This window comes from Barbus barbus (assembly GCF_936440315.1).
Source record: "Barbus barbus genome assembly, chromosome: 6".
Taxonomy (NCBI): Eukaryota; Metazoa; Chordata; class Actinopteri; order Cypriniformes; family Cyprinidae; genus Barbus; species Barbus barbus.
Genome location: NC_136734.1, coordinates 17309066 through 17336782, shown reverse-complemented (window position 1 = coordinate 17336782; position 27717 = coordinate 17309066). Strand labels below are relative to the sequence as shown.

General features: G+C 36.4%; 1 protein-coding gene across 2 annotated transcripts in view; it reads left to right on the top strand.

Moving 5' to 3' along the window:
- Positions 1–27717, top strand: part of specc1 (sperm antigen with calponin homology and coiled-coil domains 1) — a 143089-nt gene that overhangs the window by 99547 nt on the left and 15825 nt on the right. For both annotated transcript variants that reach the window (XM_079419327.1, XM_079419326.1), the window contains 2 exons: positions 966–1098; positions 5036–5138. In XM_079419327.1, coding sequence (XP_079275453.1) covers positions 966–1098; positions 5036–5138 — 236 coding nt within the window. The remainder of the gene's footprint in view (positions 1–965; positions 1099–5035; positions 5139–27717) is intronic.

The window sequence follows — 27717 nt, the reverse complement described above, 5'->3', positions numbered from 1 at the left end:
GTGAAATTGCGTTTCATTCAGCCCGCCTGCTGTTCAGATTTTGAAATTATACAGTCTAATATAAATCAAACCCTGCATGTTTTTTTTTTTGGCATATTATTAAAATCTACAAACATAAAAACCTAAATCATCATTTCATTTTTATATTTGTGCTATTACTTGTGCTATACACTTTTAATAATGTTTAAACTTTATATTTGTGTTTATTTTTGGAAAGAGATTTTTGCTGTGGTATCGAAATTGAAGGAGAATTGTAAAATTTATTTGGTATCTAAAATATTGGTGTCATAAGCTTATTTAACAAATAAGCTTAAAGAGATAACAAAAACAATGATAACAACAAAAAAAAAAAATTGTGTGTGTGTGTCAGGGCCAGTGAAAATGTTGGCAGGGCAAGTAAAAATTTGAACCACTGCGTTGATCCCTGGTTTTATGTCTCTTTTAAGTCTCACCAATGTTGCATTTATTTGATCAAAAATACATAAAACAGGAATATTATGAAAAAATGTTATAATTTTAAATAGCTGTTTTTTATTTTAATATATATTAAATAGTAATTTATTCCTGTGATGGCAAAGCTAAATTTTCAGCGTAATTACTCCAGTCTTCAGTGTCAATTGATCCTTCAAGAAATCATTCACATGTGGTAATTTGCTGCTCAATAAAAATGTCTTATTTTATTTCTTTTGTAACAATTTCTTTACTGTCACTTTTGATCAATTTAATGCATCCTTGCAGAATAAAAATCTTTGCTGACCCAATACCTTATTATTTTGGTCATGTATCATGTATTATATTGGTGTATTATTTCTTCAGAAAGTGGTTTGCTTTGGCATTCGTAGTATCAGTTATCTTAATTTAAATATATTGTGTCATGTCTTAGAGAGGATATTCCCCAGAAATGTGGCAATAATGGGACACAATATTAAATTTCCCCTGTGTGTCTGTGGTTCTGTCTCTCTTAGGGTCGTGTGATGAACTGAAACCCTCGTCTCTTATGAGGAAGAGTCCATCCCTCGAGTCTGTGATTAAAACTCCAACTCACTTCAATGGCCGCACATCCTCCTTTACTTACAACAGAGCCAACAGCAAACTCAAGTAAGCTACAAAAACACAAAAGCACAGATGCAGTGAAAGTCTTCTTCATTGGGGCACTAAAACAACAGATGACTCAGTCTTATGAAAGAAAGACACACAGCTACCTTTCACTGCTAAATATATGTGAATAAAACAGACATAGACTAATAAGATGACTCAAAGACCTGAACTGCATTTCTTGTCCATGATACACTTCCATTACACATTCCTCAACAGTTTCTCCATGTTTTCATTTCGCTAACCCCTGCTGTCTTGCTTAGAATCAATGCCTCGAGTTATGCAAGTCAGTCTCTTTGGTGATTCACAATTTGAACAGAATCATACTTGGCACAAACTGATACAAAAAAGGGGTCTTGATATTGAAAGTTAGTCATGACCTTTTTTTGCCCTGCTTCAAAACCTCTGTTGGGAAGTTGACACATAATGTGTTCATGGATCAAGGTTTTAGTTTAAAATGTAAATGAATATGTAAATTTGTCATGGTCCTGTAACATATCATTTAAACATTTCACCATTTGTTACTTTTTTTATGATATATAGATAGAAATTGCTTAATGTGTTTTAAATTGGTGTCAATGAAAACAGACACTGTTTCTTTTTCATTATTATTAAAAATGACAGAATTGCCTTGTTTTACACTACCATACAAATTTTAAATTTTTTTTTGGTAAATCTTATTTGAGGATTTTTTTAATTTTATGAAAATCTCTTTTGCTCATCACTGCATTCATTGATCAAACATAAACAGTAATATTGCAAAATATTATTAAAATGTAAAATAACAGTTTTCTATTTCAATATATGTTGAAAAGTAATTCATTCCTGTAATGGCAACGCTAAAGTCATTACTCCAGTCTTCAGTGTCACATGATCCTTCAGAAATAATTCTGATATGCTGATTTGCAGCTCAAAAAAACATTGTTAATGTTGAATATAGTTGTGATACTAACAATATAAACATTTTACTGCCATTTTTGATCAATTTAATGCATCCTTGCTGAATAAAAGTATTAAAGGGGTCATATGATGCGATTTCATGTTTTCCTTTCTCTTTGGAGTGTTACAATCTGTTTATGCATATATAAGATCTGTAAAGTTGCAAAGATTAAAGTCTCAATCCCAAAGAGATATTCTTTATAAAAGTTATAAAAGACTCTGCCACGTCCTCCTAAAATGGCTAATTTAAGCACGCCCCCACATGTTGACGTCACGATGTGGGAATATTTGCATAACACCGCCCAAACGTATATGCAATGAAAGAAGGCATAACTTTTATTTGCGCTGTAGTATTGTTGTTGCCGCCCCCATGTCACGGAGAGACGCTGTGTGTTTCGTTGTGAAAGCGAAAGTACTTTGTTTGGCCTTCCAAATGAGTACACAACTAAAAATCAGTGGTTAAGTTATATTTACAACACTGTTCCAGAACATTTCAACCCAAATATCCGAGTGTGTGCAGTGCCTTTTACGGAGCACTATTTCCTGAACCTGGGAAAGAGTAGCCTACAATGTAAACACTATGAATGGCTGTGATGTGAACACTATAAAGTGGGGCAATTCCAACATCACAAGGACAGTCTGGTGCTTCTGACTCTCAGCCTGTAAGTATGTTTCGATATTTAAAGAATTTGCTACTGACTATTCAAACGTGAGTTTTGAGCAGTGTAGAGTAGTGCTTGTTTGGCATTTCTACAAACACAAATGCAGACATGGTGTTATGTTTACTCTGTGCGGCACAACTCGTAAAAAGTCCGTATGAGTCATTATAATCAATTATGTCCTCACTGAATGCAGCAAATGCCTGGTTTATAATGGGTTTTATTGTTTTACTCTCGTTGCGCCGGGACACGGCATCACAACATGGTAAGGGGCATAACATTTCCGTCACACGCTTGAGGTATTCGACCAATCACAATGCACTGTATAGCTGGCCAATCAGAGCACACCTCGCTTCTCAGAATGATGAGCTTTGTAAAAAACGACGCGTTTCAGAAAGGCAGAGCATAGAGGAGCAACAATAATGTACAGTATGTGGAAAATAATGTTTTTTGAACCTCGAACCACATAAACACTAGGGATGGGAAGATTCCCCGATTCGCTCGGGGCATCGGCAAAAAAAGTTAACGATGCGATGCATCAGTTAAAAAGGGTGCATCGGATACAAGTTGGCATTTGTATCGCGATGCATCGTTTCTAACATATTTGCATCGGTAAAAAACAATTTATTTATATATAATTACTAGTGGATGCGCTACACTTTTATTGTTTAGAATGTGACCAATATTTTATATGTAGATTTCTCCTCTCGAAACTGTTTCTCAAGCGCATTCTCTCATTACCTCTGCACGTGAATATGACGAATCACAACAACACTACGGAAACCTGAGGAAAAGCGGGGATTAATGTCCAAAACCTGACTTGAAATAACCCAACAAATCAATCAGGGCTAAAGCGGTTATAAAGGACAATGTAAGTTCACTCAATCTAATTTGTGCACGTTTATTCTTAAGCAGCCCTTAATGTCGATCATGGATCAAATCGATCCACCATGGCAAATAGCGAATATATTTGTGCTGTTTAATGCATTTGAGACGTTTTGTTTTCCTCATAAGTGCATAAATGACATGTTACGAGTATATTTTTCATCTGTAAATGTTAGAAAGTCATGCAAATATATCCATTTTGCTGTCAGGAGTGGGCTTACGCGAGTGGACGAGCGCTGCTGTGCGCATGCACACTAAAATAGGAGTGCGATAATTCTGAGTTAAATATGCATTTTATGATAGCAGTAACTGTAAAGGGACTATTGTAATGGGTAAATAAAATGCAGCAGCTAATCTGAATGAGAGAGAGAGATGCAGAGCATGTGCAGAGCAAGGCGACGCGAGAACCGCTGCTTTAGAACATTGATTTTGAAACTTGTGAATCCATTAGAATCGTTAGAAGACAGAATCCTGATTCATACAGTATATGAATAGATTTTTACATGCACCCCTTAGTTTTCTTCCTCTTCTCTAAAGCAGCGTAGCATGGCCTCGCCCCCTTTGCTGCATGTTCCCGTGGGCGGGGTTTATCTGGGTTTATGATGTCACTAACCCGGAATTATTTTGTTGTAGTCCCTTACCAGCCGTTCGCTGTAGGCAATGCTATGCTAATTCTGTAAAAGACAATTTCTCCCTTTGCATTGAACTTTTGAGCTTCAGCTTCGCAAATATGCAGATGTTGTTTATGCTCACACAGCTACATTACACACTAACAGATGTTAAAAAGGTGAAATCATATTATATGACCCCTTTAAATATATACATGCATGTGTTTGTATTTATATATACATAATCAATATACACATTACACAGTCATATATCATGTAAACAAAAACTTTTATTTTGTTTAATTGTTTGACAACACTAATATATATGTATATATATATATATATATATATATATATATATATATATATTGAATCTTGTATTTGTTTCAATTCTTTACAGACATCAGTGTGAACGGTAATAAAACAATGACGCATATAGTGTTGACTTCCAGTGCAATGACCACAGAGTCATCCAATCTTCCCATGAACACACAACAAGGAAATCTGATTAGCTTTCATGCTGTGTCTCTCGCAGACACACTTCTGATGTACTGATGTACTTTCACATGTGTGTGAGGATTTTAGCAGTGGTTAAACACTAAACCCGTCAAGTGAAAGTCACTCACAATCTGTCATTACGTTATTTCTCCCAAATACAGTATATATTTTGTGCAGATTTTCAGAGTATGCAAATACATTTAGCTCTTTCAATGCTATAATGGCATTTAGGAAATAAGTAAATGTTGCAAATGCATGTCACACACTTTAAAACACCATGAGGTTTCACACACATGTACAGATGCAGTGTTAGTGACCGTACGTGTGTATGTGTGTGTCCCCTGATGCTAGTGTGGAAAGAACAGACCCTCTGTCTGCTCTGGCGCGGGAGTATGGTGGATCTAAGAGGAATGCTCTACTGAAGTGGTGCCAGAAGAAAACAGAAGGCTATCCGGTAAGGAGCACAAGCCCTGACCCCCTCTCTAACCCTGTCCCTCTCTCTCATCTTTCAGGCAAATTTTATTGGCATGACTGTTTAAATACAACATTGTCAAAGGAATGCAGAGTGAAAAAAACGGACATGTTTAGAAGTGAAATGTGTCATTTCTGCACCACTAGGGCCGCCAAACAGAACTACACCAGTAATGGCTGAAAGTTTAAATGCATTTTTAAGCCTTTGACATTTGATGGTCTTACACAGTTTGAATACTTAACTTCATTTGAGTTGTGGTTGTGATGGTGGATAATCAGAAGTGTCATTAGAAAAGAGTAAGTGGTCGTCTACTGTATATACTGTCTTAAATTGCTCATCCAATACTTTATAAAATAAGTCCCTTTTGTGGGCGGCCCAAGTTAGAATCCAGCTCATGCCATTTCAAAATTCCACACCCAATAGTAAAAATGAGAAAAGCCCCCCTAAATTTCGATTTTAAAAAATCGAAAATCGATTTTATCTACTGTTTCTTTTACCTCACAGTACACACATGTTCTCTGTACTTCTGAAAACTAACATTCCTCTCTCTTCACTAGACTGTGGTCACAGCATTTAAATTAGTATAATTTTTTTTATTTATATTTTAAAGAGAACAAAAAATCCTGATTAAAAAGATGCTAAGTTAGTGTTCTGTTCATGGTCTGATCAACAATTTTAAGCATCTGATTTTGTTTATACAAAAAATGATTTGTAATTATTTCCTTCAAAATCTTCTAGTGACTGATTACATCTAAATTTTTGCAGTTTCTGCCAACTGAATTTTATCAATCGTGGCAACAGTCTGTTAACATTGGCTCAATGAGAAATAATAATATGTTGAGCCAATTGGGAAAAAAGAAGTCTACCAAACCAAGTTATTGGCCCAAGTCAATATTTTAAATAGTAGTAGCATACATTTTTTTGTTTTACCTAATTAAAAAATGTATATTGGTAAATGTATAGTGCTAAAGCAACCTTAATGAATTGTTTATTCCCTGTTGTCCCAAAAGAAAAGGAAAAAATTATTAAATGATACACTAAACACTGCCACATTTTAATACTTTTAATGAAATATACAACAATATTGTGAAAATACCTCAAAATGATAAATGTATTGAAATTTTCTACACAGTAAACCTTACAATATCATGCATTTTAATTCTCATAAGATAAAGCTGATGAATTGCACCTTATACAATAATACATTCACAAACATGCAAAAATGTCGAAATACCATAATATAATAATAATTTATCTGCGGTTACTTCAACCAGTGTTTAGGTTAATGTCACTGAATATTACCATTCTCGCAAAAGGTACTCTGAGCTCATAAAACGGCATCTTAACTATTTAAACATTAAACATCAAATACATTCACATATTAAAAATGTCAAAAACACCATCAAATTTAAGTAATGGGGAGGTTACTTCACCCAATGTTTAGAGTAATTTGACATGAACTATACCATTCTCACAAAAGGTACTTTGAGCTCACGAAACTGCATCTTACATGACAAATGTTTTCCAAAAAAACTCATAAGAGAACTCATTTGAGGTTAAAATTCTGTCATTAATTACCCTCATGTCGTTCCACATCAATAAGACAAACATTTTATCAAACAATCATCGGATTTCATCAAAAATATCTTAATTTGTTTTCTGAAGATGAACAAAGATCTTACCAGTTTGGAACGACATGAGGGTAATTAATTAACGACAGAATTTCCATTTTTGGGTAAACTATCCCTTTAAATCCTTGTTGTACTCCAGGATGAGTGCATACAATAATCCAAAAAAGTACAATAAATGCATTTAGAAAGACTCTTAAGTTGTCAAGTGCCAGCTCCTTTTCCAGGACAATGGAGACATTCAGCACACTTGACAGGGCCCTTGGAAATTTCAAGAATTCCCCATTTCATTTGATTCTCCAATAGCTCTGTACTCCAAAAAAAAAAAAAAAATTTGGCAATTTTAAGTCTACATTAGAAATAGCAGCCTACATTACACCGAGCCATGCCTCTGGCAGCTCTCAATAAAGCAACTCCTCACAAATTACATCTAAGAGCTAATAGTATTTGACACTAATATGGAATAAACATATATCCAATAAAAACTACTGTTAAATACTGTGAAAGTCATAGTGGTTCCTTTTCTTCACCAAATGGTGCCTCGTGAGCTCAGACCTAGCAATGGTGGGTTACACTAATGGGAACAAAAAAATAGTTATAGCAGAAATGTATTCCTTGTGTCTCATACATTTAATATATTCATCATAAAATGAGATAAAAATAATTGAGTTCAATAAATAGTAACTTTAGGCAACTGAGAGATAGGGGTGTGCGATATTGACAAAAATGATATCTAAATATTTTCTGGGATTTTATCGATAATGATAATTAGACAATATTTTGCTGAGTGTGTTATTGTGCTGGTATATTAAGGACTACTGCGGACTCCTGACTCATACATTTTTTGATATTCTTCATACTCTGTGTGGTCAGTTCACAGCAGTGATAGAAATTCATCTTTTCCAATAAGTTTAAATTGATTTTTACCTTTTATGGGTATTTTTAGCTTTGTAAAACCATTTTTGTCTAAAAGTGTGTTTTTTACACGCTGTTTAATGCAGAACAAGAATACATTTAACCTGCATCAATGTTTTAATGTTTTAAACATAAAACGTTGAATACTGATATTTTCAATTATTTTCAAAATGAAAAGATACTTTAAATGTGAAATTAAAACCGCCAGTAGGTGGCAACAAGTCATTGTTAATAAGTGAGTCATTGCGATTGAACCGAATCATTTAAACGGTTGATTGATTCATTCAGGAACTAAACACAGCATGTTGCTCAGAGATTGAGCAAAAACAGGCAATACTGTGTCTAAAATGCAAGTCCCTTTAATATTAACTGCTTGTTTATTGAACTGCTGTATAAAATCAATATCATATTTATAATCATGCTGCTTTTTGGAGGGAAAACGGCACTCTTCGCGTGATGCCGATCGCACTGAAAATGCGCAGAAATGTTGGATATTCACACAATTTTATTACAGGAGTAATGGTATATAATTATAGTATGTATGTGAGATTAAGCTATAGCATGTGTGCATTTATACTGAATGTTTTTACGGTTTATCATACAAATAGGCTACCTAAAAATCATATAGTTATATTTTTTACCATGGTATTGAGGTGCTATATGTGTGGTTTTAACTGTGTTTATCATGATTTAAATGTATGCTACTAAGGGAGACCAATGCTTAATTAAAAAAAAAAAAAAACTTGGTCAGAATAAATTTAACCATATAAAACTGAGGTTGCTACAATTTGTTTTTACAGATGTTACTGATTTTTATAATGAACAAAAATTTACCTCTGCATCCTAACTCAAGCTACAATCAAATTTGCATAAGAGACAAAAAAAGATGATATTATTATTATTAATATTATAAGGCAACTCAAACCTGTTTCTTGATTTGAAACAATATCACTCATCAGAACATGCAGAAATAAATTTTTTTTTTAGATATTTCTTTTAAGGAAAATTAATGGTCTGGTTTCTAAAACTTTCACTTTGAAAGAAATAAAGATTTGACATTTATCGTGATAATTATCGATATCGACTGATATGAAAAAAATTATTGTGATCATTTTTTTTCCCATATCGTCTAGCACTAGCTGTGATTGAAGATATTTGCTTCATGTTAGGTCAAATATTTCTTTTTGCCAATTTGAATTCTTTGACACAGGCCATCATTAAAAATTAAAAGCTAATTTTATAAACATACATTTTTCAAAAGGGACAGTAAAACCTTTTGCATTGTTACCAAAAATAAAATGTTTCCAATCAATGTTGTTCTTTTAAGAAACTTTTGATTTCTTAAAAGACAAAAATGTATCATGGTTGAAATATTAAGCAGCACAACTGTTTTCAACATTGACTTAAATGTATTGAAAAATTATTTTACAACATGGCGGCGCGCACAGACCTCTTCTCTCTCGCCCGACAGAACGGTGTTTTCGTGTTTTTTGTCTTGTAAGTCGCAATGTCTTTGTACATCTTCGTCACGTCTACCTGTCTTTAAGCGCGCATACAGTCGTGAGTTTCTGCTCGATGTCGGCAGAATCACAGTTTTAGAGTTAAACTCAGCGCACGCCAAAGACCTGCGGGACCTCGGTCTGCTCCGAAGGCCTACTCCATCACCGACCCCCACTACTGCATCTCGCCCACAGCGGAGGCGCTACAAGCGGCGTGACAGGAAGCAGAAGAGGGGTAAGCGCGGAGGTATCCGAGCTAGGCTAGCGGCCAACTCACACAAGCCAGCTATCCCCACCATCGTACTGGCGAACGTACGCTCTTTGGACAATAAACTGGACTACATCCGACTACTTCGCTCCACTCAGAGGACTGTAAGAGACTGTTGTGTTTTTGTGTTTACGGAAACATGGCTTAACAACAGCGTACCGGATTGCGCCATACATCTCGACCAGCTAACATGCTATCGAGCTGACAGAGCTCTCGTCGAGGGAGGTAAGATCCACGGCGGCGGTCTCTGTGTTTACATCAATGATGCATGGTGCCGCGACGCTGTTGTGGTCTGCAAACACTGCTCACCCCTGGTGGAGTTTATGATTAAGTGCCGGCCGTTCTATCTACCGAGGGAATATTCAGCCATACTGCTCGTTGCTGTATACATCCCTCCCAGCTCCAGCAACAACAACAGGAGTGAGGCACTAAATGATCTGTACCAGCACACCAGTGAGCAGCAGACAGCCCACTCAGATGCTTTTCTCATCTTGGCCGGGGATTTCAATCACGCAGACTTAAAGAGTGTGTTCCCAAAAATACACCAACACATAGATTTTCCAACAAGGGGAAAAAATACCCTGGACTTTGTTTACACCACCCAGAGAGGAGCTTACAAGGCCCTCCCCCTCCCCCTCCTCGGAGCCTCAGACCACATCACTGTCATGCTAATGCCTGCATACAGACCACTCGTTAAAGTCATCAAACCAATACACAAACAGATACAAGTATGGCCGGAATTTTTTGAATTTTTTTTTTTCCTCAGAAATTCTGTGTTGTGTATTTAAAAATTTCTGGTTATCACATGAAAACATAAAACATGAATTTAATTTATTGAAAATTAAACTTTATTTTTGGCGAACAAAGTTAATGTTACTATTAACATTAAAACAAGGAAGAAGCGTGTGATTATTCTTAAAAAATAAGGTTTTAATCATTTTATTAGTAGTACTAATACTAGTATTAATAGTATTATGTACCTTCTACTGAACAATAGTAATATATCTCTGGCACAATGTCTTCAATTAGCTTTTATTTTGACATGTTGCCGTGAATACCTTTAAATTTCTGTGTGTAATGACCTTTTTCTTCCCATAAAAATGGGTGCGGTCATTAGTCAATTTTATAGGTCTGGCATCCGGTCTCAGCCGCATCCAGCTATTTTTAGCTGTACAAAACAGTTCGTTTTGCTGCTTGATATTGAATATTGGTGTGTCTTACCATAATGTTTAAATGTATTATCTTAATTGTGAACACACTGGTTTGTACAAAATGCTGGATTAAATACAACCCAGTGCTGGGTAAATATTGGACAGAACACATGCTGGGTTGTTTTAAACCAACCAAACATTTTAAATGTTTAACCCCACCTTCTGGGCAGTAACCCAACCTCTGGGTCTAAACAACCCAATCGCTGGGTTCGTCCATATTTTACCCAGCGTTGGGTTGTATTTAACCCAGCATTTTGTAGAGTGTAGTGCAAACAGTTTTACCATTTACTGCAAGTTGTTATTCTTCTCGTTATTTCCCAATAGCGGCTAATGAACCAGAAGTCTTGCCCATAGGCTTAGGTGGATATGATATGAGGCTAGTTTTACTCTAATAAAATGGTAAAATTCTCAGGAAGTGATTCTCAGAGTTCTGGAGATGTTTTTCATGCATTTATGTCCCCATTTAGGGAGACAGCAGATGCTGAAATCACCGTGAGCATCATGCGCGCTTCTGTGTTTGTGTGTGGTAAACAAAACCGCGCGTCTGTGCCATTCAATCATACAGAGACACGCAGAACATGCAGGATTCATATTCACATATTACTATTTTGCAGCTTAATATTTACAGAAACTAGTCCATATTGAAGTGTAATCACCTACTTTTGATTAATTTGTTTAAAGTTTGACAAATTCCGTGACAATCCGCGTTATACAGTAAATTCCGTTTTTATGACTGGATTCTGCTATTCCATCCGTGTTTTCCACATCGTAGAAAATCTTAAGCCTCGCTTAGACTGTCAGCCCAAATCCGATTTTGTGCATATTGTTTTAATAAAAAAACAAGATATAGACCTGTTCTATAGGAAAGGTAACCTTAAATGGCTTCTGTTTTGGTCTAGTGCTATATAGAATATAAAATTAAAGCTGCAGTCAGTAACTTTTTTTGGTTAAAAATGATCCGAAAACAATATTTGAGAAAGTACATAACCAGCCAAAACTATCAAAACTATCCCCTTACTTTAGCCCGATTCACAACGGTTAACTTAAAATAATGTTTTCTAATTTGAGTGGTACGGGTAGGTTTTTCGGGAAATTCGAGCATGGCACGCATTAGGCTACGTCACGTCGGTAAACAAAGAAGTTGTCCTGGCTCCTAGTGATGGGAAGTTCGGATCATTTTACCGACTCGGACCTTTGAGTCTCATTCAGCAAAATGAACAAATCTTTTTTCGAGTCATTTCGTTCATTTTAGCACAATATAATTCAAATGTTACGTGTTACTTTCCAAACACATCTACTACTTATGCAAACGTTTATCACACTACAAACAATACAAAACTATAATGCTATAAGAAACAGAAAATATTACTTAATTGTTTACCTGGGTCTTTAGTTTATGATTTGCGCACCACCTCTTATCTGACAAGTGTTCGGGTTTGAGTCGTTCGTTCATCACGTGACAGCCCCATACGCTTAACCAATGCAGCCTGAGCCGGAAAGAGAATTGATTAGTTCTTGATCGAGTCTCGGGTTTGAGTCGTTCGTTCATCACGTGACAGCCCCATACGCTTAACCAATGCAGCCTGAGCCGGAAAGAGAATTGATTAGTTCTTGATCGAGTCTCGGGTTTGAGTCGTTCGTTCATCACGTGACAGCCCCATACGCTTAACCAATGCAGCGTGAGCCGGAAAGAGAATTGATTAGTTCACCTCCCGAGTCTTCAGGTTTGAGTCGTTCGGTCTTTTGTCACGTTACCACTTGCCGGATCAGTACAATAGGCTACTATAAAGTAAAGCTGTATTTTTTTGTATGTTGGATCATATTTAAGAATTATCATAAAATTATCAAAATACGTGTAATAAACATTTTCCTAGAAATAAAAATGGTCTGTTCATTTTTTTGAATGCAAACATGCCTTAAAGCATGTTCTAAAATATAGCCACAGTGTGTTATTTTAAAGCTTATTTATTTATTTTTTATTTAAAAAAAAGCCTAGCTTGTTGTGCAATATATATATATATATATATATATATATATATATATATATATATATATATTTATTAATTTATTTTCATTTATTTTTTATTTAAATAGTTTAAATTCATTTGGGATTAGTTATTCTCTTAGCTAGAAAGCTTTTTTATGGCACAAAAGTGTTATTTATTTTAAAGCTTATTTATTTTATTTATTATAAAAAAATCCTAGCTTGTTTTGTTTTAGTTTTTTAAGGCTCTGTGGCTTTAGTATATTTAAATTTTCTTGTATTTTTTATTTAAAGTTTAAATTCATTTTGGAATAGTTATCCTCTTTGCTATAGCTTTTTCTGGCACAAAAATAAACAATAAAAAACAATTCAGGAGTGTGTACAGAGTGTTAATGTCTAAAGTGTCATATGTTACAAAAGTATAGTAAGTAACACTATAGTCCAATCTAAAGGGTTAACTCAAAAGACAAATACAAGGTATTGTATTTTATGAATGAATGAATGAATGATGCATTTATATAGCGCTTTATTGTGTATTGCTGTACACCCAAAGCGCTTTACAATCATGTGGGGGGGTCTCTCCTCAACCACCACCAGTGTGCAGCATCCACTTGGATGATGCGACGGCAGCCACAGTACAACGGCGCCAGTGCGCTCTCTAGGGCTGGGCGATATGTCAAAAATATCTTATCGATAATCGCCTTAAAAAATATCGCGATATCCGATAATATCGTCTACCTAAGCCCCACCTCCACCAGGCCCCGCCCCCGCTAAGAAAACATTGCCGACATGCACCATATTCAGTTTGGTCTTAATTATTGCCACGTTAAAGTTTGGTATTACTTTTCTTAGTTTGTGCTTAAACTAACAGAAAACATTAGCTTTACTGTTATGTTGGTGTTGCTAATAATTTCCACTCTGTTCTTATCAAATTTGTGTTTGAAATTAATTTCGTTTTGTGAGATGAACTGTTGAGGAAAAATGATAGAACCCAATTTTAAGTTCATCATGGTGAAGTTGGACATTCTGGCGGTGATTGTAAGAATGATAAATGCATGTTGGTGTCATATAGTAATGTCTTGAATAAATATGCCTGTTTTCCGATGGTACTCTTTCTTTTTGGCATTAGACAAATTTCATGATGGTAAGTTTAATTTCCTTTATTAGAATAATTGTAGCGCTGTTTTTAAACTTGTAGCTATAAGTTATTTGATATTTATCATGTATGACTAAAGTCATGCAGAGATTAAAAAGAATTCTGAGCAAAAACATTGTTCGGAGGTCTCTTTTGGCCTGTTTTTAACAAAATAAAAATAACTGATTTATTTAGAACAAGGGGTCATTTTAAAGTTTAGTTTTGTATTTTAGTTTTTACCATTTTTATTGTATTAATCAAAATACAACGCCCAAAATATAATATTCAGTGTTGGGCTGCCGAATCTCCGAACGCGTGCATGTTGAGCCTATAATGTCTTCATCCGTTTGCAACAAAACTTTATAGTTTTGTTGCAAATGAATTAAGAATTTATAGTGCTATATCTCCGCTTAATTAAACATAATTATACTGTATACACTGTTTAAAAAAATAGGGCACTGTGTGTGCTGTATGAATAGGCTGTGAAGGAATTTGCGTATTTTAATTATAACTGTCATGTGTGTGGTTTTTCATCATTATACAGTCCGTTAAAATAAATATTCAAAAACACATGCAGTGCCACTGTTTGTCCTTTTTTCTGGTTAACTTTGATTAAACTGGAGATCAAAATAGAATGGCCTTACCCTAAATAAGGATCAATTATACTGGAACACATCTCCAAAATAATCGCATACACAGATGCTCATTGTCTTTACAGTAGTCAGCGCCGAACAACAGGAAAATAAAATATAAACTGAGGTTACAAAAGTGATTCAGTCAAGATCAGAGAGGGATTTTCTTTTCTTTTGTTCTTTGATTAACATTAATGACTGGCAGCAGCGACTGCTGTCAATGCACGGATCCAATACACCCTCTTTACGTTCACTTAAGACATAACCGATTATATTTATGGGATATTTGGATATAATTTTGTGTGTATTTGTCCATTCGAATGTGTAAGAATGCGAGAAAGAGAGCTCAGTCCAGTGTTCGCGTATATAAGAGGTGCGAGCTGTGTGTGTGTGTGTGTGTGCGCGCGCGTGCTCTGCACAGAAAACAGCGTAACAGTGCAGAAGTGAGTTCTATTTCATTTGAGTTCTATTTTCTATTTCAACTTCTTGCAGTTGAATCTTTTGAAATCACAAAAAATGCGCATACAGGAATCGAGAAGCAGAATCGAAATTTAATTTTATAACAAGTAATTCGATTCCTGACCTTACGCATGATCTTATCTCCAAAATTGGAATAGCTTTTAGATTCCCAACCCTCCTATTAAATTATTTCATTCTTGCATGCAAAAAAACCTGTATGGCGACTATGGGGCTGTGTAAAATATTTTTTGCAACCTACTAGGTTTATCATTTGTCATTTTTTTTCCTGATAATGTCGATAATCGTCTGTTACCTGACTGTTGACATCGACATCGCGATACTTACGAGACAACGTCGATATACGATTATATCGTCATATCGCCCAGCCCTAGTGCGCTCACCACACACCAGAGTCATTGAGCCAATCAAGTGTATGGGGATTATTAGGAGGCCATGATAGACAAGGGCCAGTAGAGGGAATTTGACCAGGACACAGGGGTTATACCCCTACTCTTTATGAGAAGTGCCATGGGATTTTTAATGTCCACAGAGAGTCAGGACCTCGGTTTAACGTCTCATCCGAAAGATTTTATGAAGATTAGACTCCAAAAAAATAAAAATAAAACATAGCCAACTCGTTATTATCTTTATTACCACATGGTCTTTTGGAAAAGAACCATGTGACAGAAATTAAAAGCAATAATTTGAGGCCAGAAAAGCATCACATAACTGTAAGAGTAAATAATAATACTAATAATAATAATAATGACTATGCACCCGTTTGTAAGGAACGTTGTAAATTAACAAATTTCTCTGTCCAAAACTGTCACGTCACGTGACAAAAGAACGAACGACTCAAATCCGAAGACTCGGGAGGTGAACTAATTCCAGTACAGGACCCATAGAATGTTGTGCAATGCGCATGCGCGACTGAACGAATCACTCCCCGAGACGACTCGTTCTTACCGAGTCACATTAAAGATTCGTTCAAGAACAACCCATCACTACTGGCTACTTGGCTATCAAATGTGAGGATCCTGCAGGTGGCAGATCGTTTAGGCTTTTCTCAAAGCAGCTAGAGTAATTAAACGTATCATTTTGATGGCGGATTGTAATCCAGAAAGGATTATGTGTTTATGAAACACATGTGAATGAAATTAAATTATATTCCAGTTTTAACCCTCTGGGGTCTGAGGTGATTTTGGGGCCCTTGAGATGTTTTGGCATGCCCTGATATTTGTGCTTATTTCAGCTACTTATAACATACTATTGACCAACATGTATTTTTTTTTTGTATTCCGCACAAACTGTGCTACAATAGTAAGTGACCAAGATGGATGTACATGTTTGCATTTTTTAGAAAAAAAATATTATGCGTGGTTAGTGAGTTTTGGGAAAAAAATTTACTTCACAATTATGTGAAAATCATTCTGCTTACTCATTCACAGAAAACAATATATTGATTTAAATTTTTTAAGACATGTTTTGTGATTGAAAGCCAATATGTGAGGGAGTGGTAATAGCCTTGAATATTAAGTGATTTTCACCTGAGAGACAAAGGGCCCTCCCCTAATGGTCTATAATGGCCCATCTGTGACTGTGACTGAGGCAGGTAAGAGAGAATGTGAGGAGATTGAAAAAATGGGTTTTTAAAATTATTTGTATTTTACACAGTTTAATCAAAACATACATAATGAAGGTCAAAAGACACATTATTGTGCACACTGATCTAACCACAGAGATGTGAACAGACTTTGAGTCATTCCTGCAACAGATTATTTATATATATATATATATATATATATATATATATATATATATAAGGTTTTATAGACTCACGCATGCTTTGTACTATCGTAAACAAAAAAATAAATGTTATATCTGAGAAAGTAATTATTAAATATTATTGTTTAGAAAAATAACAACTATGATTTTGTAGTCATATAGCCTAGTATGTATCATTTTATAGTAGCTGTTATGATTCTGTAGCCATAGACTCATGTATGCTTTGTACTACAAAATGATGCACTTTGTACGATTTAAAAAAAGGATATTTTATATCTGAGAAACTAATTATTATTGTTTAGCACGCTATTAACAAACAACTTGCAAGACATTCACAGATGGTCTTTTAAAACAATCTGTAGTCACTAAAGAATTGAGTCTTTATCCTACCAGTAGCATCTCAAAGTTAATGAACACATTGTGGCTTTTCCCAGCTGGCTTTGAACAAACTGAGCATGTGGTTTTCTCCAGACTCAATGGCTACATCCGTGCATGCTTTAGCAATCTTTCTCCTTTGGTTTTATAACCAGTATCAACACCACCTTGGGTAGAAAAAGCACATTCACTTTTCCAACAGAGATCCCTCTGCACACTGATAATCAAACAAGCACACCTGGTTCTATGTAACATGTGAAGTTTCAATGGCCAATCAGCTTCCTTGTTTCTTCCATTTTGCTCTATGTGCCCACAACCAATAGTATCCAATAATTTTGATCTCATCTGATAGATTTTTTTTTCTTTATTTAACACTGATGAATATTATTATTATTTTATTTTTATTTTTTACTTTAAACACAATCTCAACAAATATAATGGCAGGGGAAACACTGAATATAAAGGAATTTTCCATATTAATTTTTACAGGTTTTGCATTGTGTTGTGTTTAGAGTTAGCAGACATGTCCATAAAATGAATTGATGATGTCTTGGCACAATTTTTTTTTTTTTTTTTTTGTCATTGTATATTTTATTAGTAGTAGTAGTAGTAGTAATAGTAGTACAGTTATATAATATTTATGTTGTATGTATTATATTTAAATATTATATTATATATTAAATTAAATTATTTAGAATTTAATGAGAATTCTGAGGGTGAATTTGCTTAAAATTCTAAAAATATCCTTTCTATTTTAATGCAAAATATAATTCCTATTTCATAGACAGATGCACTGGGAAACAAACACTCAGAAATGGCTAGTACATTTCACAATTTATTACAAAGAAATGGCAAATAACAAGTAGAATGTAGACTGAAATAGTGTTTTCTTGTAAAATGTAAACCACTAATCTTTGTTTTATGTATTTACTTTGAAAAATCATTTTTTACAGTGTAGATGGATAGAAGAATTAAGAAAAAAAATAAATCTGACCAGGGTATAATAGGGAAGTGGAGAAAGAAGGTCAGACTTGGGTCATGCTATAGTAATTAGTCATTTATGCTGATGTCAGTGGTCAAACAGCATGCTAATTAACATGGGATGTCTTCTTTATGAGTTACTCCCTGGTCCCCCATAACTGCAGGTAGTAGAACATTAGTGCTTAACATGAGCTTAAGTATGCATGTGCGTTGCTTCATGATAACTTTTCAAAATAACACGTATACTCATAGTTATCTGCATGTGTTTCCTGCAGAGCAGAAATGTCAAGAACATGCAACATGAAACATCCCATAGAATAGAATCACAATTGAGCATACGCAGACACACATCTGTATGCTTGTGGCCCATGCTGTCACCAAGGTTACGGCGATACTAATCCTAATTTAAATAACCAGAGAACCCCTCTCTCATAAATGCATGTCTTTCGACCAGCCGTAATGTTATGTGCCTCTAGAGGTTTTTTCTGACACTCCCAGGCCCTGAGGACTTGTCACTACGTGTGAAGGCTTTGCTGCACGTAGGCCACGGTAAAATCTCAGCCACTGAGAAAGGAATTGATCATGGAGGACTCTTAAAGGGGTCATCGGAAGCAAAATTCACTTTACATGTTGTTTGAACTAGGGATGCACTGACTGTTTGGCAACTGAAATTGTTTGGCCGAAAATAGCAAAAAAAAGGTCTTTCGGTGTTCGGGCGAATAAGTGAAAAGACCGAATAATTTGTACCGAACAATGATGTGATGTGATCAAATAGAGTGCACTAATGCAGCAGAAATGTTTAAAACTGTCAGAGAAAGACACAAAAATCATTACAAGCACGAAACACCGACAGCAAGAGACTGTTTAGTACTGCATCTCACGCCTCCGATGAGAAGAGGAAAAGGTGGTTGATGCTGGTTACTGTATGATGAATAAAATCGCGAAATGGCCTTAAATGATTTGTAATTAAACTGCAGAATGTTGTTTCCAAATACATGCACGGATTGCATGTTTTCAAACAGCACTGTACGAGCTTGCGGCACCAGGGTTCAAAGTCTAATGCGTGAGAAAAATCTGTGCTAAAACACTGTTAATCGTCATTTCCTCAGTAACATTCTTATTAGTTTTTTTTTATGGCATGGGACAATGCGATACATGCGACAAACATCTTCCCAAATTCGTAATGAGAATCATTTATAAATCTGTTGTCAACAAAAAGAAGCACTGAGATCTGGGTTGGGTTTCTGCCAAAATAAAAGCTGAGAAAAAACAACAACTCCGTCAACATTCATAAATGTCAGTATTGTAATTTTACTGTTGTTCTGTTGAATAAAATAAAAAGTAAGAAAATAATAATTACCCTACAACAGCTCTATTAATACATTTATTATATTCACACATATTCAAATTGGCATCTGTAATGTATTCTAATGTTTTAAAAGAATCCTCTTCTGCTCAGCAAGGCTGTATTTATTTGTACAGTAAAAAACACATGCCTGATTCAAGAAGGGGGTCTCAAAAATGGCAAAAAATATTATTTTACTAACTTGTTAATTTTAAGTTAAATTGTGCTTTGTTGGTATACACTCTTAAAAATAAAGGTTCTTTACGATGCCATATAACAGGGTTCCTCAATTAGTTTTTGCTGAGGGACAAATTTTGCCAACAATACTAATTAATTAGAAAAAAAATTAGAAAAAACGTGTTCGGTATTCAGCCTTCGGTCCAGTGTTTTATTTTGTTCAGCTTCGGCCAAGAATTTTCATTTCGGTGCATCCCTAGTTTGAACATATATATAACACACATATAACATATATATATAACACACTTCCTAGTATGTTGGAAGTGTGTGTACACATCCACCCTATAATGCTTTCCCTGTTTTAAAATCCCCTTTCTAAAATTAGGCTGTTCTGAGGTTCCTGTCAGAATGACGTAGTTCTGCACAGACCGCTGACATGATAGTTGATTAACAAGGCCATCTTACCATAGACCCACCCTGAGTGAGCTGAAAGCTGTCCGCCATTGTGTCGGCTCCGGTGCAGGGGAAGACAAGGTGTCTCCAATTAAGCGATTGAGGTGTTTTGTTGTTGGATGTAATAATGAATATAGCAGTTGTCATTTACTCCCGACATCTGAGGACACAGAGTATTAACGTTACTTTAATTTTTGAAGGGAATGCCCCGATCCCGATCTGCCTAAATGCGTTTGTGTTTACGCGAATCATTCCTGATCCAGCTTCATATAGATGAAGTGATTATAAGGGTTTTTTATGAATCTTTGCAAATCGCCTTTCCTTAATGTGCTAGTTAGCCGGTTTCATTTCTGAAGTTTACAATTTGCTTGTCACTCCACGGAAGAGAACGGTGGGGTCAGCAGAACTCATTAGCATTTAAAGCGACATAGACTAAAAAAACAGCTTGCTGAAAACAGAGCTGATTTTGACAGAGTAAAAAAGGTGTTTTTTACACTACCACTGAGAAATTTTAACCAAAGTATGTTATAGACTTTTCATTAAGACCCTAAAGAATCATATCAACTTGTGGAAAATGGGCATCCGATGACCCCTTTAATAATGTAGTGCTGGACACAGTGTGAATGATGGAAACTTAATGAGCAAACAGACTCGCACGCAGCACATGTTTGTGTGCAGCACCAATGAATTATCCACCCAAATCACTGTTTATAAAGGCGCATTTGTCGACTAGTTTTACCTCTGCGCGTTGTTTTGAATTGAAGGTTCTGTTTATAGTATTTTTCGTCCTATTCTGTCCAGTCTATTGTGCATCGAGGATTGACTATGCACTTGAAAGTGTATGCTAGTCATTGATTGTGAAGGGATGTGTCTGATGGAGTTATCATGTTTTCTGTTGCTGGCTTCTGGAACTGTATTGACAGAATTTGTGGCATGTCGTTTGTTGCTATTGTCCTATGGGGAAAAGCATTCTGGAGGATACTATTTTTATTTTATGTATTTTCATTAAAGCACTTATATTACTTATGTACAAAGATAAGTGTTATTTGAGTTCTAAAATGACTAAGTTATCCTTTTAGTGGACCTACTGCTGTATGAATCTCTGGTTAATTGTTAGAGATAAACCAATATGGAAATTTTGGCCAATTCTGATAACCAGAAATTTGATTTTCCTCTAGATATTGAGTAGATATCAATTTTATTTTATTTTTCACTGATTATCCTCCTTGCTTAAAACGTCCAGATCTATACAGGCCTCTAAAGGCACCAAACATTATGTACAGAAGAAAAATATTTGAATGTAAAACATGTACAACTGCAAAAGGCCACTACAACTGTAGGCCAGCTTTAAATCTTTGGAATAAAGAAAACAGGCATGTTTCTTAAAAAAAAAAAAAAAAAAGTTGGTTACACTTTATTTTAAGGTGTCCTTGTTACAGTGTAATTATACACTGTAAAAAAAAAAAAATTTAAATCCGTAAAAATTATGGTAAAAAACTGGCAGCTGTGGTTGCCAGAATTTTACCATAAAATATATGGTAGCAATATTTAGGAGGGATTTTCTCCCCTTCCTCTTTGCAGATCCTCTCCAAGTTATTAAGGTTTTGAGGCTGACGTTTGGCAACTCGAACCTTCAGCTCCCTCCACAGATTTTCTATGGGATTTAGGTCTAGAGACTGGCAATGTGCTTCTTCTTGAGCCACTCCTTTGTTGCCTTGGCCATGTGTTCTGGGTCAATGTCATGCAGGTATACCCATCCACAACCCATTTTCAATGCCCTGGCCCTGACGGTACATGGCCCCATCCATCTTCCCTTTGATGCGGTGCAGTTATCCTGTCCCCTTAGCATCCCCACCTCCATGTTTGTCGCTGGGGATGGTGTTCTTGTGGTCATAGACAGCATTCCTCCTCCTCCAAACACGGCGAGTTGAGTTGATGCCAAAGAGCTCGATTTTCGTCTCATCTGACCACAACACTTTCACCCAGTTCTCCTCTGAATCTTTCAGATGTTCATTGGCAAACTTCAGATGGACCTGTACATGTGCTTTCTTGAGCAGGGGGACCTTGCGGGCGCTGCAGGATTTCAGTCCTTCACGGCGTAGTGCAGTGGTTCTCAAACTTTTTTGGTCGCGCCCCCCCCCTTAAACCTATAAAAAAATCAAGTGCCCCACCCCACCCGAATCTCCATCCCACCTTGAGACTACCAAATAATTTCACTAAACTTTATTAAAAAAAAATTTTTTTTTAATTTATTTAAAAATCCTACAGGGGAAAAAAAACACCTGCATCACTTGAAACATTGAAAAACAGCATAGAGAGAATAACTGTTATTCACTTTTGTGGGTTTCATGCTGTCCGCTAAGGCATAGGAGAAACACAGGCCTTTCCTCCTCACCAATGACATTAAAAACCCTGTCTACACCGGCTGCGAGCATTGCGTTGCGCCTGGACAAAATACAGTAGAACCCATTATAATCAGTGATGCTGTCTACACTTGATGCAACACGACACGATGCAGCACGACAAATCCCCAGCATTAAACTGATGCCTCGTTCTGTATAATGTACTGACACAAAGTTAAAATGAATTTAACAGTGTAGACAACCTCTAGATGTCCGCAATCGACATCTGGTCATCTGGAGGAGCACCGAATGAAACGGCGGGTCCCCCATTAGAAGAACCAGCATGTTCACCCGGAAGCTCCACAGCCTGTGGAGTGCTAGAGGAATGGGGGGCCCACGGAGATTCACTCGGCGGGTTTACCCCCACTGTAACCCTCAAGTCACCCTGTCTATTCACGGAAGTAGCCTTTCTTCTGTGGTGCAGATGAAGAACTAAATCGGGGCATAGGTAAGGGGACTCCACCTCTCCTGAGGTATTTGAGTCTCTACCGCAACGTTGAGATGCATGACTCATCCACAAAAGCAGCCTCAGCGTGCTTAATGGCCAAACACGTGAGGCAATGATCGTGACTGTCATCCGGTGCTTGGTAACAACTGCATCCAGAAACACACGGGTGGAATGACATCTTTAAAAAGATGCACCGTCATCTTTACAAAGGCGCGACATCACACCGTGTCTTGCTCTTTTAGGGAAATTAGCTCTTTCAGAAGTGCTGAAACGCACAGGGGAAACCACCGCTGCAGCGGTGTCACACCAACAGCAGTGCTGAAGATAGACTCTTCCCCAGAGTGCTCATTGACTCGTCAGAATACTCCTCTTCAGACGACAAGCAGAGCAGAATGATAGAACCGCTCGGCTTTCAAGCGAAAAGCTGAATGTGCGTTGCACCCGCTATTATACCCGCTCCGGGGCGGAGCGCGAGATGCATATCTCGCACGCCAATATGCATTGGCTCGTTTAGTTTACACCAGTGTTGGGTGTAACGCGTTACTGTAATTAAATTACTTATCCACTGAAAAAGTAAAGTAAGGGATTACTGTTCATTTTTATGTAATTTAATTACAGTTACTTATAAAGTACTTGCGTTACATACAGTAAATAATTTCAACAGTTCTAAAAGCAATATTGAATTTGAAATCTAAATTTACCGTCTAAAGATATTGAATGCAACGGCTTTAACTCTCCGCGTGCGGGTGCGTTCACGTTCAGATTTTCCTGATTCACAGAGAAACCTTAAATACTCAAATCCGGGCCGGCACCAAGAGGGGGCATTCGCGGGCAGAGTTACGGTGCCCCCCACTTTCCATCCTCTCCCCTTCTTGCTGAACGTGATCGTTTCGAAAGCGAAAGTGAAACCGGTAAAACAGCGCACATAAGAAAGCGATTGCACGCTTTAGCGAGCGTCAGAAACTGCACGCAATCACAGATTGCACGCTTCCCATCCCACCACACACACACAAAACGTGATTTGAAAATTCAAAATTCAGAAATTCAAATGCCCCTCTGATGGAGGTGCCCTGGCGCCGGCTCTGACTCAGATACATATAAGACTAAAATCAATAGAATCTAAAAATCTTGAAGTGTCTACTTGACACTTGAACGAATTCAAATTAAAAACTAATGTTTCTGATTATGCAATCCGTATGAAACTAAAGCAAGGTACAGTCTTTCCCGTGTCTGAGCTCATTATATGCAGTCACCTGCGCGCATATGCCCTCACCTAGATACAAAAAAAATGTAAAATATTAAGAAAAAAAAAATCATCTAATATTCATCATTTTTGAAAGAAGACCTGCTATGAGAAATTTACCTCATAAGAACAGCGCGATCTGACATTATTCAGCAGAGAAGATAATTTCTGTAATTTATTCTTTCCTACATTAGTTAACGTGTTATTTTGACATAAACCTGTACAGATTTTACTAGTTGGGCTTTTCCTGAACCTCTTGCCAAACTGAAATGTATTGTTTAACTTTTAAGCCTTTTTGTTATTCAGATATTTTGCAGAGTATTTCTATTTGTTAACCAAAGGTGGTTACATTTTTTTCATAATTTTTTTTAAGTATTACAGTTGTTTTAAAGCTAAAAGGCTAAATTATTCTATGTTTGACTCGAATTGAAAGAATATAGAGTTTAATTTATATTAAGGTTTATAGGGATTTTAAGATGTAGCCTAATTAGCGATTTGAATAATTAAGTTACTTATTGAGTAACTAAGTTACTTTTCAGATAGAGTAATTAGTAAAGTAATTTAAATACAATATTGATGAAGTAATTAGTAACTGTAATTAATTACTTTTTGAAAGTAACTTACCCAACACTGGTTTACACTTGAAGATGATAGGGCTCTCAGGCGAGATCTCAATTCGTCTGTACGTTCCAATGTGACATACAGTAGAACATGACTGACTGAAAGGGAACAGTGCGTTGTGCTAAATTTGATGTCAATGATGGCCACCGCTATTAGTTCTTAAATGTCTTTTAAAGACTCCCTGTGGTGAAAATCAAGTTAACATTGTTTATATTTTGTGTTTTTAAACTGATGTTGTTGGTCAAGTTTGACTTGAACTTGCACAGTCCTGGAAAAGAACAAAGATAATTAAAAATTCTCATCTTCCCCACATCAATTCCCTCAAAATCTTTTTCCCACTGAAGAGTGTTTTTTCAAACTTTATTTGAAGTATTTTATTTAGGTCAGCTGCATTTTATTTAGAAAAATGCTAACAAAAAGACGGCCCTAGAGCTGTTTGTTCAGGATGGAGACAATGAGGAATGATAACAGGGGGTCGGCCGGAATCAGCTAGGCCTGCACTCCGCCACCCTTCATCCGCCTCTCTGCATTATTTCTCATTCTCTCAGACAAACAAAAACAGCACTGCTGGGGCCATGGTCTATCCAGGAGGGATTGGTTCAGAGATGAAGAATGACTTGAGGATACGGAGAAATGTGTGGCGTAATCCTCCAGGAATAGGGGAAGAGAGAGGAAGTGGGGGCCTTTTTCCTCTTTTTCTCTCTGTCTGTCCCTCTCTCACTTACACCTGGCTTGGTCCTTGTAGGATAGATATTCTTGGAAACAAGCCCTCAGATGTCGTTACAGTCTTGCTTCTCAGGAAAACTGTATTGCTCAGAGATTATTAGTGCACATACTCTTAAAAATAAAGGTTCCAAAAGAGGGTTTCCTCAGTGATGCCATAGAAGATTCTTTCTGGATTCCCCAAAGAACCTTTCAGTGAACATTTCTTAAAACAAACTTTAAAATCAGACTTTTCAGTGCAAACTTTTGTATCCTGGCAAATCTGAGAACAGTTTGAGATGTTGCTGAGATAATTTATAGCACTACTGAGGAGAAGAACAATCTAAGAACATAAAAATCTCCATTTGCCATCTGTTTAGCCTCTCAGCTGTCTATGAATTGTTAAAGTGATCTTATTTGTGTGTTTTCTGCCCTATGGTGCACGATCAGATCATTCACTTTGATCCAGAAATATCCGACCAAACAATGCCTGAAAACACTGAACTTCCTCTCCTGCTGCTTTTCTCAGTGCAGAGTTCTAACATTCTCAGCATACAAAAAACCAAAAGTGGCGTTCTCGAATAATATGTCTCCCTACGTGTCTTCCATCACTCAAGAGTCATTTATAGTTTAACCAACTTTTACTTCTTTCCTCACCTCATCATGGCCCGGTGGCGGTCTGAGGGTGGTTACTGCTGAGGTGGAGCTCTCCTGTGTATGGAGAGGTCAGTGGTTGACTATTTGAGGAGCTCTGACCCTGACATCTCTAGTTTATTTGTGTCTCTCCTCTCAGCTCTCTAATTCATCATACAGCCCCCTCTTAAATCAGCTTTGTTCACCACCTGTATTTATGGTCCTTTTTCAGCCAATGCCATGTAAATAATGAATCTTTGCACTGCTACACACAAAGAAATTCAATAAGGACAGAAGTTGGTGAGCACAAGCATCATAGAAGTGCACTAAAAAAAATCGGTTTTTGGTCACACTTTATTTTAAGGTCCAATTCTTGCTATTAACAAACCATTAACTATGACTTTTGCCTCAATGAACTCCTAATTTGCTGCTTATTAATAGTTAGTAAGGTAGTTGTTAAGTTTAGGTATTGGGTAGGATTAGGGATGTAGAATATGGTCATGCAGAATATGTGCATTGTAAGCACTAATAAACAGCCAATGCTAATAAGCAACTAGAAAATAGTGAGAATCTGTCCCTATACTAAAGTGTTACTGAATTTTCACTTGGAATTTCCAAGTTTCACAATCAATTACAAAGAAACGTCTCATTTTGCTAAATCTGATATCACTCATTGCCAGTGCTATTAGTTCTTTAAGGTATTTTAAAGACTCCCTGTGGTTTATATGTCTGTCTGTTTTTTTAATGTGCTTAAAGTCAAAAACCATGTGCAAATTCATCAGTCAACACCATTGCTGAGCATTTTCTCCTTAAAACTGCAGTGTACCAAAGACGTTCTCAAAAACGCAGTTTGAAACAGCCCCTGCTTTCTAGAATTAAAGGCATGTAAGCAGTCCCCGTCAACCTGCAGGGTTGTTCATCCACTTGTCATAGGTTTCTATTTTTATTGTGTTTTTGCAGTGTTAAGCATTGTAGCCAATCACAGACATATCTGTTGATTTCTTGAATACAATGGCCAATCCAAGGTGTTTAAGCTAATCAGAATCTACTCTTGAGTTCTGATCTCCATGCTGAGTTCTGCACGTTCACGAATCTTCCCATTAGTACAAGGTGTAGACCAATGTAAATAAGAGATTCATTGTGTAGAGTAGAGCTTCATTGATTATAACAAAATGAGAATGTGATGAACTAAGATTATTGACCGCTTTTTAGTGATTTTGTGGGGAGTGCTCTTTGATTTGATTGATTTTCAATTGTAGGGGATAAAATCAGTGACTGCAGGGGTACTTTAACCAAATGTGACAAGCCAATTTTGAATAAGCATAAGTGTGCCTGAGATTTAATAGCTACAGTACCTCAGAGGGGAAGATTTTCAGTCAACTTTGGTATGTTCTTAAACAATTTTATGACATCAAAAAGCTATTGTGCACCCCACCTATGAAGTGTGAAAATAAGAATTGTGACAAAGAAATTCAGAATCCGTTCCCATTATCTTTTCATTTGTGGCCACATTTTATGAATTAATTCCTGTTGTTGTTGTTGTTTTTAGCAGCCCCTGGTCATTGGGGGAAAGAGCTGCCTACACATTCTTCAAAACATCTCTTTTTGTGTTCCACAGAAGAATGTAAGTCAAATGGGTTTGGAATGACATGGCTGTATGTAAAT